This window comes from Microcaecilia unicolor, chromosome 7 (genome assembly GCF_901765095.1).
Source record: "Microcaecilia unicolor chromosome 7, aMicUni1.1, whole genome shotgun sequence".
Classification (NCBI taxonomy): Eukaryota; Metazoa; Chordata; class Amphibia; order Gymnophiona; family Siphonopidae; genus Microcaecilia; species Microcaecilia unicolor.
Genome location: NC_044037.1, coordinates 92,884,050 through 92,898,205, shown reverse-complemented (window position 1 = coordinate 92,898,205; position 14,156 = coordinate 92,884,050). Strand labels below are relative to the sequence as shown.

Genomic DNA, 14,156 nt, shown 5'->3' with positions numbered 1-14,156 from the left:
CAGGGAAGAGGTGTAGATTGAGAAGAGAAGGGGTCCAAGGACAGATCCCTGGGGAACACCAACAGATAGCGGAATGGGGGTGGAGGAGGATCCATGAGAGTGAACTCTGAAGGTGCGGTGGGAGAGATATGAGGAGAACCAGGAGAGGACAGAGCCCTGGAACCCAAATGAGGACAGTGTGGCAAGAAGTAAATCATGATTGACAGTGTCAAAAGCGGCGGATAGATCGAGGAGGATGAGGATGGAGTAGTGGCCTCTGGATTTGGCAAGGAACAGGTCATTACAGACTTTAGAGAGTGCTGTTTCTGTTGAGTGTAGAGGGCGAAAACCGGATTGAAGTGGATCGAGGATGGCATGAGAGGAGAGAAAATCAAGGCAGCGGCTGTGAACGGCACGCTCAAGTATTTTAGAGAGGAAGGGTAGGAGGGAGATGGGGCGGTAGTTGGAGGGACAGGTAGGGTCAGGTGATGATTTTTTGAGGAGAGGTGTGACTACGGCGTGCTTGAAGGTGTCAGGGACAGTTGCAGTGGAGAGAGAGAGGTTGAGGATATGACAGATGGAGGGGGTGACAGTATGAGAGATGATGTTAAGTAAGTTGGTGGGGATGGGATCAGAAGAGCAGGTGGTGCATTTCGAGGAGGAAAGAAGGCATGCGGTTTCCTCCTCGGTGATGTCAGGAAAGGAGGAGAAGGAGGCTGGGTTGATTGGTTGAGGGAGAGGGTTGAAGGGTGAAGAGCAGGAGATGGCTTGGTAGTGAACTCAAGGTTGATCTTTTGCACCTTGTCGCGGAAGTAATCGACCAGTGATTGAGGAGAGAGCGAGGGGGGGTGGGGTGGAAGCGGAGGGCACTTTAAGGAGGGGGTTAAGGGTGGCGAAGAGACGACGGGGGTTGGAGCTGAGAGAATTGGTCAATTGGGTGTAATAATCCTGTTTGTCAAGGAATAGGGAGGATTGGAAGGAGGATAGCATGAATTTGTAGTGAAGGAAATCAGCAGATCGGGCGCAGGAGCGAAGGTAACGGATGCAAGGGGTCAGCCATGGCTGGGGAATAGTATGCTTAGTGGGACGGGAGGTGGATGGTGCGAGGGTGTCCAGAGCAGAGGAGAGAGTGGCATTGTAAGCGGAGACAGCCTTGTCGACAGACTCGGAGGACATGATGGAGGGGAGGAGATTAGAAATACTAGAGGATAGGGTGGGAGGGGCAATAGCCTGGAGATTCCTGGAGGTAGTGGTTAAAGTTGAACGGGGCTGAGGGGGGGGGGGGTGAAGAAGTGTGAAGGAGATCAGGTGATGATCGGAGAGAGGAAGAGCTGAGGCGTGGAAATTGGAGGGAGAGCCGGAAGAGGAGAGGACGAGGTCAAGACAATGGCCGTCTCGGTGAGTAGGGGTGGTGGAGCATAGCTGGAGGTTGAAGGAGGATGTTAGAGTGAGGAACCGAGAAGCGTGAGGGTCCGATTGGTCATCAACGTGTATGTTAAAGTCTCCGAGAATGAGGGACGGAGATGAGGGTTCGAGAAAGACGGAAAGCCAGGCATCAAAGTCGGTAAGGAAGGAAGAGAGGGATTTATTAGGGGGGTGGTAAATGACTGCCACTCTGAGTGACAATGGGTAGAATAGCCAGATGGAGTGTGCTTCAAAGGATGAGAAGCAGTGAGACTGCAGTAGGAGGAGGGGTTTGAAACTACAGGAGGGCGAGAGTAGAAGCCCGACGCCTCCACCGCGACCAGCTGGGCGGGGAGTGTGGGAGAAGAGAGAACCTCCATGGCAAAGGGCCGCGACTGAGGCAGAGTCATCAGGGGAGAGCCAGGTTTCAGTTAGGGCGAGCAGTTGAAGGGAACGAGAGATGAAGAGATCGTGGGTGAAGGGCAGTTTGTTGCAGACCGAGTGGGCGTTCCACAGGGCACATGAGAAGGGGGAGGTAAGAGGGGGGAAGGAGGGGAATAGAGACAAGATTGGAGACATCACCGAATCGTTTGCATGGATAGGAGGAAGACAGGTGAGGGGGGCGTGGATTAGGATTAATGTCTCCCGCGGATAGCAAGAGGAGGAGCAAGAGAGTGCGGAGGAGGGTGGGGGAGGTCGGGCGATGAAGGCGACGAAGACGGGATGCACGTAGGAGGAATGGTGATGGGTTAATGGCGGGAAGGAAGTGTTGAAGGTTAAGAGCTAGGAAGGAGGAGTGGGACAAGAGAGATGGTGAGGTGGTGAGGGATGGGGGTGAATAGGGTATTGCCGTAGCGAGTAGGACGGGAGGGGACATGGGTGGGCAATAATTTCCAGCGGTAGACTGGTAGGGGGAGGGGAAAAAGATTAGGAAGGGACAGGGCAAGGAAGAGAATGTGGACAGGGGCCATAAGTAGTGATTAAGGTGTAGCAGGTGTATGTGTACTGACTGGGGTGTGAAGCAGATAGGTAGAGCAGAAAAGCTGGATTGGAGGCTTGGAATTGGTGGAAATGATGGACTGGAGAGCAGGTAAGTCAATGGCTGACAAGCTAGCAGGCGGGCTGGAACAAGCTGGTGCAGATGGACAGGAACGAGTAGGGGAATTGATGGACTGGAGAGCAGGTAAGTCAATGGCTGACAAGTAACAGGCAAGTAAGTCAATGGCTGACAAGCTAGCAGGCGGGCTGGAACAAGCTGGTGCAGATGGACAGGAACGAGCAGGGAGAAGCTGGGAGAAGCTGGATCCGACGGACTGCGGCAAGCTGGAGTAGGTAGCTGATCAGGCGGGCTGGAGCAAGCTGGTGCAGATGGACTGGAGCGAGCAGGGAGAAGCTGGGAGAGGCTGGATCCGACGGACTGCGGCAAGCTGGGGCAGGTAGCTGATCAGGCGGGCTGGAGCAAGCAGGTGCAGATGGACTGGAACGAGCAGGGAGAAGCTGGGAGAGGCTGGATTCGATGGACTGCGGCAAGCTGGAGCAGGTAGCTGGAACAGGCAGGGAGAGGCTGAATGAGCTGGATCAGGCGGGCTGGAACAAGCTGGAGCAGATGACTGGGACATGCAGGGATAAGCTGGATCCGACGGACTGGGACGAGCTGGAGCAGGTAGCTGGAACAAGCAGGGAGAGGCTGGATCAGGTGGACAGGAACAAGCTGGATCAGGTGGGCTGGCACCGCTGAAGCAGAAGGACTGGAGCAAACGGGGAGAAGCTCAGCAGGCGGGTTGGAATAAGCTGGATCAGGCAGGCTGGAAGAAGCTGGAGCAGATGTCTGGCACAAACAGGGAGGAGCCGGATCAGGCGGACTGGGACAAGCTGGTGCAGATGGACTGGGACGAGCTGGATGAGCTGGATCAGGCGGGCTGGAACAAGCTGGAGCAGATGGCTGGAACAAACAGGGAGAAGCTGGATCAGACGGACTGCGGCTGGAACAAACAGGGAGAAGCTGGATCCGACGGGCTGCGGCAAGCTGGAGCTGGTAGCTGGAACAAGCAGGGAGAGGCAGGAGTAGGTGGCTGGAACAAACAGGGAGAAGCTGGATCCGACGGACTGCGACTGGAACAAGCAGGGAGAAGCTGGATCCGACGGACTGCGGCAAGCTGGAGCAGGTAGCAGACGGGCTGGAACAAGCTGGAGTAGATGGCGGAACAGGCCGATGGATCAGAGCAGGCAGGGAAAAGCTGGGTCTACAGGCTGGACACAAGTTCACTAGGTCCAGTCCAGGCACAGCACAGACAGTGAAGTCGCGAGGCACAGACAGAGAATCCGCGAGGGCCTCACAACAGCTCCCTTGATCTGTCCCACCCTCGGATGATGCTACAGCGAGGTCGAGCCCAGTCGGACAAGGTGTTCCGTACAGGTTACATCGCCCCCTCGCCCGGAGTCCAGGACATCCGTTGGTGCTGTGTCCCTCCCTCCCCCAAACAGGATTAGACCTCCCTCCTGGATTCCCCCCCTGCCCCCCAAGTCCTTTCTTGCCCACTTATAGGCAGTGGCATAGCTGGGGGGGCGCAGGGGGAGCAGTCACTCCCCCAAACAGATTTTTAGAAAATGCCAGTATCTTTCTCTGCCCCTTCCTGCATGAGTCTTGCATATTTTCCTGTCTCTTCTGCCCGCTCTCTCCTGTCTGCGTGGTCATTTTTACTGCCCTGAAGTCTTCTCCCTCTGGCACTGGCGATTGATATAGCCTTTTGCCAGTGTCAGGGCCTCTCAGGCACATCCCACCTGTGCAGAAAATGGGAAGTTTCATTAGAGTAGTCGGGACATGCCTGAGGAGAGGCCCCAACGCTGACTATGTGAATCGCCGGTGCCAGAAGGAGAACGCTTCAGGGCAGTAAAAATGACCATGTGGGCGGGAGAGAACGGGCAGAAGAGAGGTGGAGAAGGGAGAAAGAGCTGCCCAAGGAGTTTTAATACACAGGAGTGGAAGTAAGCCTATCTAGTCCACTGTAAGCAAGGAAACCAATTTGGTTAATCTATTTCCACTTCCCAATGCAGCCGTCATTGCTGTTCACTCAAAACAAAGGTAGCAAACTTATGAGCTGCTGCATACATGTTGTCATTCTTTATTATTGGTCCATCTGTAACAAGTCTAAAGCTGTTTCAGTTGGATATGCAGTGCCTTAAAAGCTGGAGAAGAAAAGAAATAACAATTGAATATCACTAAAACAGCTTCAAAAATTATTGTAGCTGGTAGAAACCACAATTATAAACCCTATAGTAAGCGCTCATTTTTCTTCACTGTTCTTCTATACAATACAGATGACCAGATTTTAGTGAGGATATACTGTTTGCTGATGGGTTCATCTTAACTGTTGTTGTAATCTGCCTTGGGAAGCCTGATGTTATAAAGATGATAGAATATATTGAAATTAAATGGCAGTAGAATTGGGGCACATGGAATCACATCTTCATCTGTTTTGTAGAAGTTTTCTTTTTAGATACACAAATGGATTATTCTGTTTTGAATTTGTTTCAGGTGCAAGTGGTTTTATAAGTCAAAATTTAAAAAAATATTTTTTTCATGCAGATCTCTTTTGTTTAAACATAAATGGTCTATATGCCCCTAATGCAGTCTATTGGTTTTCTTACATTTTGTTGTTGTGATGACTTATACTGTGCCAAAACTGAAAACTGTTATCTCTATCTGGTTGATAATAAAAGGAACACTATCCACCCTAAAAAGTTGTTTTGTGGCTGTACATGAGGAATTGTGATATTGAATAAATTAGTGTGTGCTTGTGTCCTTAGTCCTACATCTTACATTTATATAATCCTTTCAAGAAATCCAGTTAATCGTTTAACATTAGTGGAACATAACCACAGAGGCATGGTATGGTCGCATTTTTAATATGACAATACTAGGGCCCAGCTAAGGAACAGGTTATTTTGAGTTAGTCTTCACTGGACCAAACTTGCTTTTCTTGTGCCATCACTATCCAGCAGGTAGACAGTGTCTTAAAAGGTGGAGGATAAAGGATTTATTTATTTTTTTACATTTATATCACACATTATCCCAAGCAAAGTCAGATTCAATGTGGCTTACATTTGAAAATGCAGTGAGACAGAATAATAGAATTCAGTTATATCATGGGAACAAATAGATGGGTATGTCTGAAACATTTGAGGAGTGGCCTAGTGGTTAGAGCACCGGTCTTGCAATCCAGAGGTGGCTGGTTCAAATCCCATTGCTGCTCCTTGTGATCTTGGGCAAGTCACTTAACTCTCCATTGCCTCAAGTACAAACTTAGATTGTGAGCCCTCCTGGGACAGAGAAATATCCAGAGTACCTGAATGTAACGCACCTTGAGCTACTACTGAAAAAGGTGTGAGCAAAATGTAAATAAATAAATACCCAACTGGGCATTTGAAAGTTTGTTCTTTAATGATACATTGAGCCTGCAAATAGGTGGGAAAATGTGGGATATAAATGCTACAAATAAATAAATACCACATGTTCAGCAACCATAGCTGTAAGTACAGTTATTCAAAGATTATCACATGCACACACTAGAACAGTCATCCATCACATTGCAAAAGTAAACAACTTCTACAGAGTACATCCAAAATTTAATTTTTATTTCTTTATTTCCCTCTTCCAAAATTCCAGACAGCAGGTGTACAGATCAGCAGGATCCAAAGCACTCCAAAACACAGTTTATATGTAATTGTTCAACCACCCTTAGGATTCATCTTTGGGTTTAAAAATCAAACCATGTGTATGTATTGTCTGGATAAACAAATTAAAACAAAGTTTAAAGCAAGTGCCCACATGTAATACGTGGTAGCAGTAATGAAACGATAATGGAATAGTCACATAACAGGCAGACTGAGCCAACAGATTTATTTTCCATTGAACATAATTAACTTTGTATGAACTTACTGGCTAATAGTATGCTGAATTGGACAGTGTTGACACATTTAGACTGACTCTGGACTTATCCATGAAGGTAGCTCTGCCCTCATTATTCAATATCTGTCTTTTAAATTATAGCAATAAAAATATCAAGTGCGTTTTTATAATATACCTCTGCAATCCACAAAACAAAAGGAGCAAGTTCCTACATGCCATTTTTTTCTTTTGATGTAAGCACAGGAAAAAAAAAGATTTAAAATGCTCCCAGGTTTCAACCTAATTCATGTTTAATGTGGGGTATAAATGTAATAAATAGATAGAATCTCTGAATGTTGAGCACCTGATTCTCATAACATGATGTCTGTTTTACCAGGAGAAAAAAAAATCTCTGCACGAATATAACACGTACTAGAGTGTCTCTATAACCAGCCCTTCCAGATGACACACTGATTACAATTTATAATAAATTAGTACTCTACCTATGAAAAGTTAGCACAGAGTGAGGAACATGTGCTAACATTTAAAAAGTGAGGGATCAATTTTCCAAAAACATCAAGTTTATATTTTAGGGATCTAAATTTAGATGCATTTTCAGCCCAAGATTTTCCGAAACATGGCTTAAATGTAGGCCTGAAGTTTATTTGCCTAGATGTAGGCCTTTATTTTAAAAGTATCTCTATATATGAATTTGTTTTTTGTACACCACCTAGTTATAGGTGGTATAAAAAGTTTTAAAATTTATGTATGGAGATTGTGGATGGAGATTTCAGATAGCTGCTATTTTCCCATTGAGATCCACATAAGAGACTGATTTTAAGCGGGAAAATCTTTGGTAGGTCAAAAATCTACATCGTATTCCCCATCTTAGGAGGGTCAGGGCTTTTTTTTTCATGGTGTGAGGAGCGGGTTTGGGCTGGCTTGGGGCTCTTTACCGCGCTCTCTACATTCTGTCGGCTGAGGGCTCCACAGAGATGTGTGCAGCCAAGCTTTTGCGCTGCCGCTCGTGCGCCGGGGAATAGAGATGCCTGGGGCACAGTGTTGGCTCTGTGGGGAGCTAAAGTCAGCCTCTGCAGTGGTGCCCAACTTGGCAGAACAGAGTGGTTCAGATTTGGCTGGTGCAGATACTTTATTGCAGGGAGTCTCTTTGGCGGCGGTCCCGATTTTGGTGGGAATCTCTGCCATTTTGGAATCTTTTCCCCGCTTCAGGGCCACCTCGGTTCAGGAGATTCCTGTTTCTGCCCATGTTTCAGCCAAGCTGAAGATGGGATCCTTGTTCTTGGCTGATGCCCTGTATGACTTGCTGTGCGCTTCGGCGAAGAATATGTCCTTTGTGGTGGCTGCCCAGCGAGTGCTTTGGCTTCGGGGCTGGGCTGCGGATGCAGCTTCCAAGTACAAGTTGTGTTCTCTTCCCTTTAAAGGTTCCATGCTTTTTGGAGAAGAGTTGGATAAGTTGGTGCGCAAAACTGCGTATCTTGGCCAAGGTTCTGTGATTGCCTCGGTCTAAATCGAGTGGTCATGGTGGCTCAGTGCGTGGCTGTTTTCAAGAGGCTAGGCTTTATCGACCAGGCAGGTCTGGTGGAGCTCCCAGAGATTGCTTCTTTCAGTGGACGCAGTCCTTTTGGGGTGGGTATCATGGGAGTTGTAACTCCGCTTCGGGGTCTTCCGGTCCATTGTGCAGTTCTCAATGAAGGTGAGGTGGTCCACCCTCTGGTACAGGTGGGCGCTTGATTGCAGCAGTTTTTTACCAGAGGTGGACCCAGATAAAGTCAGACTAGTGGATCCTTTAGGTGGTTCGTGATGGGTATGTGCTGGAATTCGAAAGTCCACTTTCAGATTTGTACTGTGCCATTCTCATCGCAAGGAGAGGGCAGTTCGGGACATGTTGCTTTGGCTGGTTCGTTTGGGGGCGGTAGTGCCCCGTACCTCAGGGAGAGCAGAGAACTGGTTGCTATTCAATTTACTTTGTGGTTCCCAAAAAGGAGGGTTCCTACCATCCCATTTTGGATCTCAACGAGTCAACGGGCTTTCAAGATTCCATCCTTTCGTATGGATATGTTGCGCTCGGTCTTTGTTGCGGTGCGCCGTGGAGAATACCTTTCTTCCCTGGATCTGACGGAGGCTTATCTACACATTCTTATTTGTGAGGCGCATCAGTGGTTTCTTCAGTTTGCTGTCTTATGGAAGCATTTTGTTCTGCCGTTCGGTCGCGCAATGGTGCCTCAGACCAGGGACGTAGCCAGACTTCGGTTGGAAGGGGGTCCAGAGCCTGAGGTGAGGGGGCACATTTTAGCCCCCCCCCCCCCCCCCCCGGTGCCGCTGCCGCCACCACCACCAACTTTGACAAACCCTGCCGACGACCCTCTTGACCCCCCTTCCGCCGACAACCCTTTCGACCCCCCCCCCCCCCCGCTGACAACCCGCCGTCGCCATGGGCTACCTTTGCTGGCGGGGGACCCCAGTCCCCGCCAGCCAAGGTCCTCTTCTTCCCGCGAAGGCTTCATTCTGTTTCTGACGTCAGGACATCAGACTCACAGAAACAGAACGAAGCCTTGCAAGATGGCTTCGTTCTGCTTCTGTGAGTCTGATGTCCTGCACCTGCAATGTACAGGACATTAGAAACAGAACGAAGCTTTCGCGGGAAGAAGAGGACCTCAGCTGGCGGAGATTGGGGTCCCCCGCCAGCAAAGGTAGCCCACAGCGATGGCGTTGGTGGCGGGAGGGGGGGCCGAGAGGGTCGTCGGCAGGTGGGTCCAGGGCCAAATCTACGGGGGCCCAGGCCCCCATTGCCCCACATAGCTACGCCACTGCCTTGGGCGTTTTCAAAGGTGATGGTGGTTGTCACAGCAGTACTTCGGAAGCAGGGCATTTTGATCCATCCGTACGTGGACAACTGGTTGATTCGGGTAAAGTCTCATTTGGAGAGCCAGAGGTCCACTGGCCAAATGGTGTGCTTTCTGGAGTCTCTAGGATGGGTGGTGAACTCAGCCAAGAGTAATTTGCAGCCATCTCAGTGCCTCAAATATTTGGGGCTCTAGTTAGACACCCTGGTGGGATGTGTGTTTTTGCCTCCCACTCGGATCAGCAGATTAAAGGGACAGATTTGGCAGCTCCTGTCTGAGGCCGAGTCTACAGTCCACTCCTACCTGAAGGTTCTGGAGTTGATGGCGGCTTCATTGGAGGTGGTCCTGTGGGCCAGGGCTCATATGAGGCTGCTGCAACGAGCTCGTCTATCCCGCTGGTCTCCACAGAAGCAGATTTGAAGGTACGGCTTCCTCTTTTGGGAGCTCCTGGGCTCAGCCTACAGTGGTGGCGTTGCATGGCTCATTTGGAAAAGGGCATGCCTCTGGAGATGCCAGAGTGGATAGTGGTCACCTCGGACACAAGTGTGGGGGGCTCATTGTCTTGGACAGGTGGCTCAGGGTCATTGGTTGTTAGAAGAGTCTTGCTGGTCGATCAGTCGGTTGGAGACATGAGTGATACAGCTAGCTCTGGAGGTTTTTCTACCTCTCCTCATCGGCAGAGCCGTATAGGTCCTCTCCGACAGTACAAAGGCAGTGGCCCATGTCAATTGGCAAGGCAGCACAAATAATCTGGTGGTTGCAGAGGAGGCAGCATTGCTGGTGCACTGGGCTCCAAATTGGCTGCACCGTCCTTGGTACAAGGACTTGGTCCGTCTGGCTGTGCAGGAGCTGCTGCTGTTGTACGGAGCGTCAGACTTGTTAATTCAGGATCCCATTGTGATGCCTGATCAGTCTCCGTTCTCGCTTACTGTTTGGCTCTTGAGAGGGCTTGGTTGAGGAAAGGGAAATGGGACTTGATATACCGCCTTTCTGAATTTTTTGCAACTACATTCAAAGCGGTTTACATATATTCAGGTACTTATTTTGTACCAGGGGCAATGGAGGGTTAAGTGACTTGCCCAGAGTCACAAGGAGCTGCAGTGAGAATCGAACTCAGTTCCCCAGGATCAGTATCCACTGCACTAACCACTAGGCTACTCCTAGGGGCCAATTCCTCCAAGGTGATTTTCTACGATGCTACAGTTATGCAGGCAGTCAACCTCTTTAGCCTACGTGAGAGTCTGGCTTATTTTTGAGAGCTGGTGCCAGGGTAGGTCTTATCAGCCTTTCCTTGCTTCGATCGCAGAGATTTTGGAGTTTCGGCAGGCCTTTGGTATCTCCTTGAGATTTGAATCTTGTCTTGGAGGCTTGGTGAGTGCTCCATTGGAGCCGCTTGAGGCGAGCACCTGCAAGGACCTTACTTTGAAGATTGTATTTTTGGTGGTGATCTCTTCAGTTCAGAGAATTTGAGTTTCAGACCTTGTCCTATAGGGAACCTTTCTTGTTTTGTTCTAGGGAGAAGGTTTCACTGAAGCCAGTTCTTTCCTTTCTTCCCAAGGTCGTTTTGGATTTTCATGTGAATCAGGTTATTTCCTTGCCGGTTGTGGGAGATAGAGCAGGGAATCTCAGATCAGCGTCATTTAGCAAGGTTAGATGTGAAGAGAGTTTTGCAGCATTATCTGAAGAGGATGGAGGAATTTTGTGCTTCAGATAGATTGTCCTGTTTGGAGCTCTGAAGAAGAGGGCTGCTGCCTCCAAGGCTACTCTTTCGGTAGCTGAAAGAGGCGATTGCTTCAGCTTATTTGTTAAAGGGTCATGAGGTTCCGTTGGTGCTCAAAGCGCATTCCACTCGGGGATGGCTGCTTCATGGGAAAGAGCAGTTTGATTCTGCCGCGGCACATTTGCAGAGCGGCAGTGTGGTGGTCTTTGCATTCTTTTGTGAAAAGAATGCAAAGATGTGCAGGTGAGAGAAAATGCTGGCTTTGGGGCAGCTGTTTAGACTTCTGGTTTCCAGGGGTCCCGCCCTTATGGATTTACTGCTTTGATACTTCCCAAGCATCTTAACTGGTCTGGAGGGTTGCTGGGGAAGGTGAAATTAGGCCTTACCTGCTAATTTTATTTCCTGTAGACCCTCCAGACTGGTCAAGAGCCCTACCTGTTTGTTGTGTTTTGGTCGAGATTGCTGTGGTTGTTAGTGCAAGAAAATATGAAACCTGTCAAAATAGGAGGCCAGACATGTTCTGTGTTCCTGTTTTCACGGCTGGTGCAGGTCAGTCTGCTGTTTGTGGTCTGTCTGCAGAAGCACAGTTATTTTTTATGGTGGGTCCAGGTACCAGGGCCTTTGGTGTGTTTTTTTTTCTTTGTTTCTTTTTCTGCTTTGTTATCTATATACTGGCTGGCTGGGGTTCTGTACAGGATAGATATACAGTGTCCAAATTCAGGTGTTCTCAGTGTCCCTCTGCTGGTAGGCGTGCATAACCCAAGCGTCTTGACCGGTCTGGAGGGTCTAGAGGAAAGAAAATTAGCAGGTAAGGCGTAATTTCACCTTCTAAATTTAGAACTATTAAGGGGACTGATTTAGGCACCTAAGTACTTAGAAAATTGACCTATTTAATACCAGTTTTTGTTAACTGCCCTTTGTGGATGCCATTTGTTTTCTCCCATTGCTTTGTCTTTAACACTTAGAGGGCCCATATAGAGAAAAAGAATGCTTTAAGATGTTTAGCAAATTTTCCCCTCTAAATTCATTTTGTTGATTCCTGCACATTTACATATCTCAGGTTATCCTACTGTCAGTCCTGATATTTTATTGAGGATTAAGCATGAGGCGGAGCCCTGTCACAGGGACCAGCATATGCCAGATGGACGGGAGAGGATAAGCACTTCAGACATAGGTGAGTGAGTCAAAGATTGGGAATGGCTTACTTTAGACAGTGGGTTATCCCTGTCTCTTTCACTATAGTTTTGTGTTTAATCTTTCACAGTTGATAATTCAATAAAGGGTATCATACCATTGTGCCTATTTGCCAAAGCATTAGCTAACTTTGTGAGTGAGATGATAAGTAACCAACAAGTGTCATGAAAATGCACTTTATGTAACCATCTACTTAGTTTTGTGTTCCATTTTTCTTTATTGCATGTTAGTACAGTCCCTTAAGTCTTTTTATTCATATAAAATTATAGTTAACTTCTTAAACAAGCCATTGATTCTTCGTAAATTAATTCCATGATAGCAGTATATGCTATGAGCTCTCTCCAGTACACAAAACATCCCATTTATATAGTTCTCAGATGACTTATCTATAGAAATGAAAACTTGACATTATGGTGCCTACTTTGGGACTCAAGGTGATACTTCAGTGGTAAAGCTTGAATGGACCACTATACTGTAAATCAGTGCTTAACAACCATTTTCAGGCCATGACCCCACGGTTACAGCTGCAGTGATCTCCCAGCCCCACCTGTGTACTTCAGGATAGACCGTGACCCCAAACACAGCAGAATTTCTTCATCATAAAGACCTAGCTCCTCCTTGAGCTTAACTCTGTCCAGTTCTTTGTCTCCCCAACTTAGGTTCAACTCCCTGTCCAAGATACACACCCCAACTTTTTTCCCCTCTCACTACATCCCAGGTGTCTTACACCCTGTCCCCTGGAAGATGCATAGATCTTTCTTCATCCTCCAGCTTTCTCTCCCTCTCTGCTTCCCCTTCATCCCCTTTCTCCACACCCTCAATCCCAGTTCTCTCCCATCCCACAGCAACCCCTCACCCGTCTCTCTCTCTCTCTCTCTTTCCTTTACCCCCAGCTTACTCTCTCCCCACCACATTAATTGGCTTGAGAGGAGGAAGAGAGTGGCTGCTTTTTCAAACTATGTCCTCCTCCTCCAGTGGTCTGGGGGCAATCACTGAATTTGAACTGTGGCCTTGTGTAATGGCTCATGCAGTTCAAACCAGAAGTCAGAACTATGATGACAGTAGAGGATGGCACAGCTCAACATACAATCACTCTTCTTTTTGGGCAGATCAGCATGCTGGAAGAAGGCAGCTGTGGGTGTACGCCATGGGGGAGGTGTGGAGACCATGCAAACAGCTGTTGCCACTGCTACCTCTGCCTCTTGCTCCCTGTGCAGAATTCTGCACAAATCCTTCATAGTATAGTTGTATAGATTTCTGATCAAGAGTAGTTTGCATGAGTTCAGCAGCTTTTGTAGATCTCTGCATGTGTTTCATGTGACAGTAGCAACATTGCATTCTTTGTTCAAGGCTCCCTTTTTCTTTTCTGAATGTGTTAGGCTTGGAGCAAATCCCTCATAAAATATTTCTCTTCTGTTACAATATCCATTACTTATAGCAACATCAGTATAAGTACATAAGTAATGCCATACTGGGAAAAGACCAAGGGTCCATCGAGCCCAGCATCTTGTCCACGACAGCGGCCAATCCAGAGCTTGAAATTGTTTCATTAGTGTCATCTTCCTAAAGAGCTTGATGTTTGAGCCAACCAAGGATTAGACAGCAGTGCTATGAACATGATTAGCTGGCAGGCATCCTGCCTCCCAAAGGAATCATTCCTCCAACTCTAGTCAGGTCTGGCCTAATGTGGTTCAGGAGCACTTAATGGAAGGCTATGATGAATGGTTTAAGTAGCATTTTGGCCTGATTATTTCTTCTTAGGCTTCCATCTTGGAACCATTCTCATTTGAGACTGTAATTCTATGGGCCTTCATTTACAGCTAACTTGGGGGTACCCACCCCTCCTTTTTAGGTTCTCCGTTTTGTGTAGCCAAACTATTATGGTAACTAGGACTATAGATTCCCTTTGGTACCTGGTATCCTGCACCCTGATTCTAACTAATAGGTATCACAATTGCATAATTTATTTTTTTATTTATTTTTGTTACATTTGTACCCCGCGCTTTCCCACTCATGGCAGGCTCAATGCGGCTTACATGGGGCAATGGAGGGTTAAGTGACTTGCCCAGAGTCACAAGGAGCTGCCTGTGCCGGAAGCGGGAATCGA

General features: G+C 48.0%; 1 protein-coding gene across 3 annotated transcripts in view; it reads left to right on the top strand.

Moving 5' to 3' along the window:
- The window catches only part of LOC115474280 (zinc finger protein 2-like), a 124,427-nt gene that overhangs the window by 67,805 nt on the left and 42,466 nt on the right, over positions 1–14,156 (top strand). For all 3 annotated transcript variants that reach the window (XM_030209680.1, XM_030209678.1, XM_030209681.1), the window contains one exon: positions 11,916–12,029. In XM_030209680.1, coding sequence (XP_030065540.1) covers positions 11,916–12,029 — 114 coding nt within the window. The remainder of the gene's footprint in view (positions 1–11,915; positions 12,030–14,156) is intronic.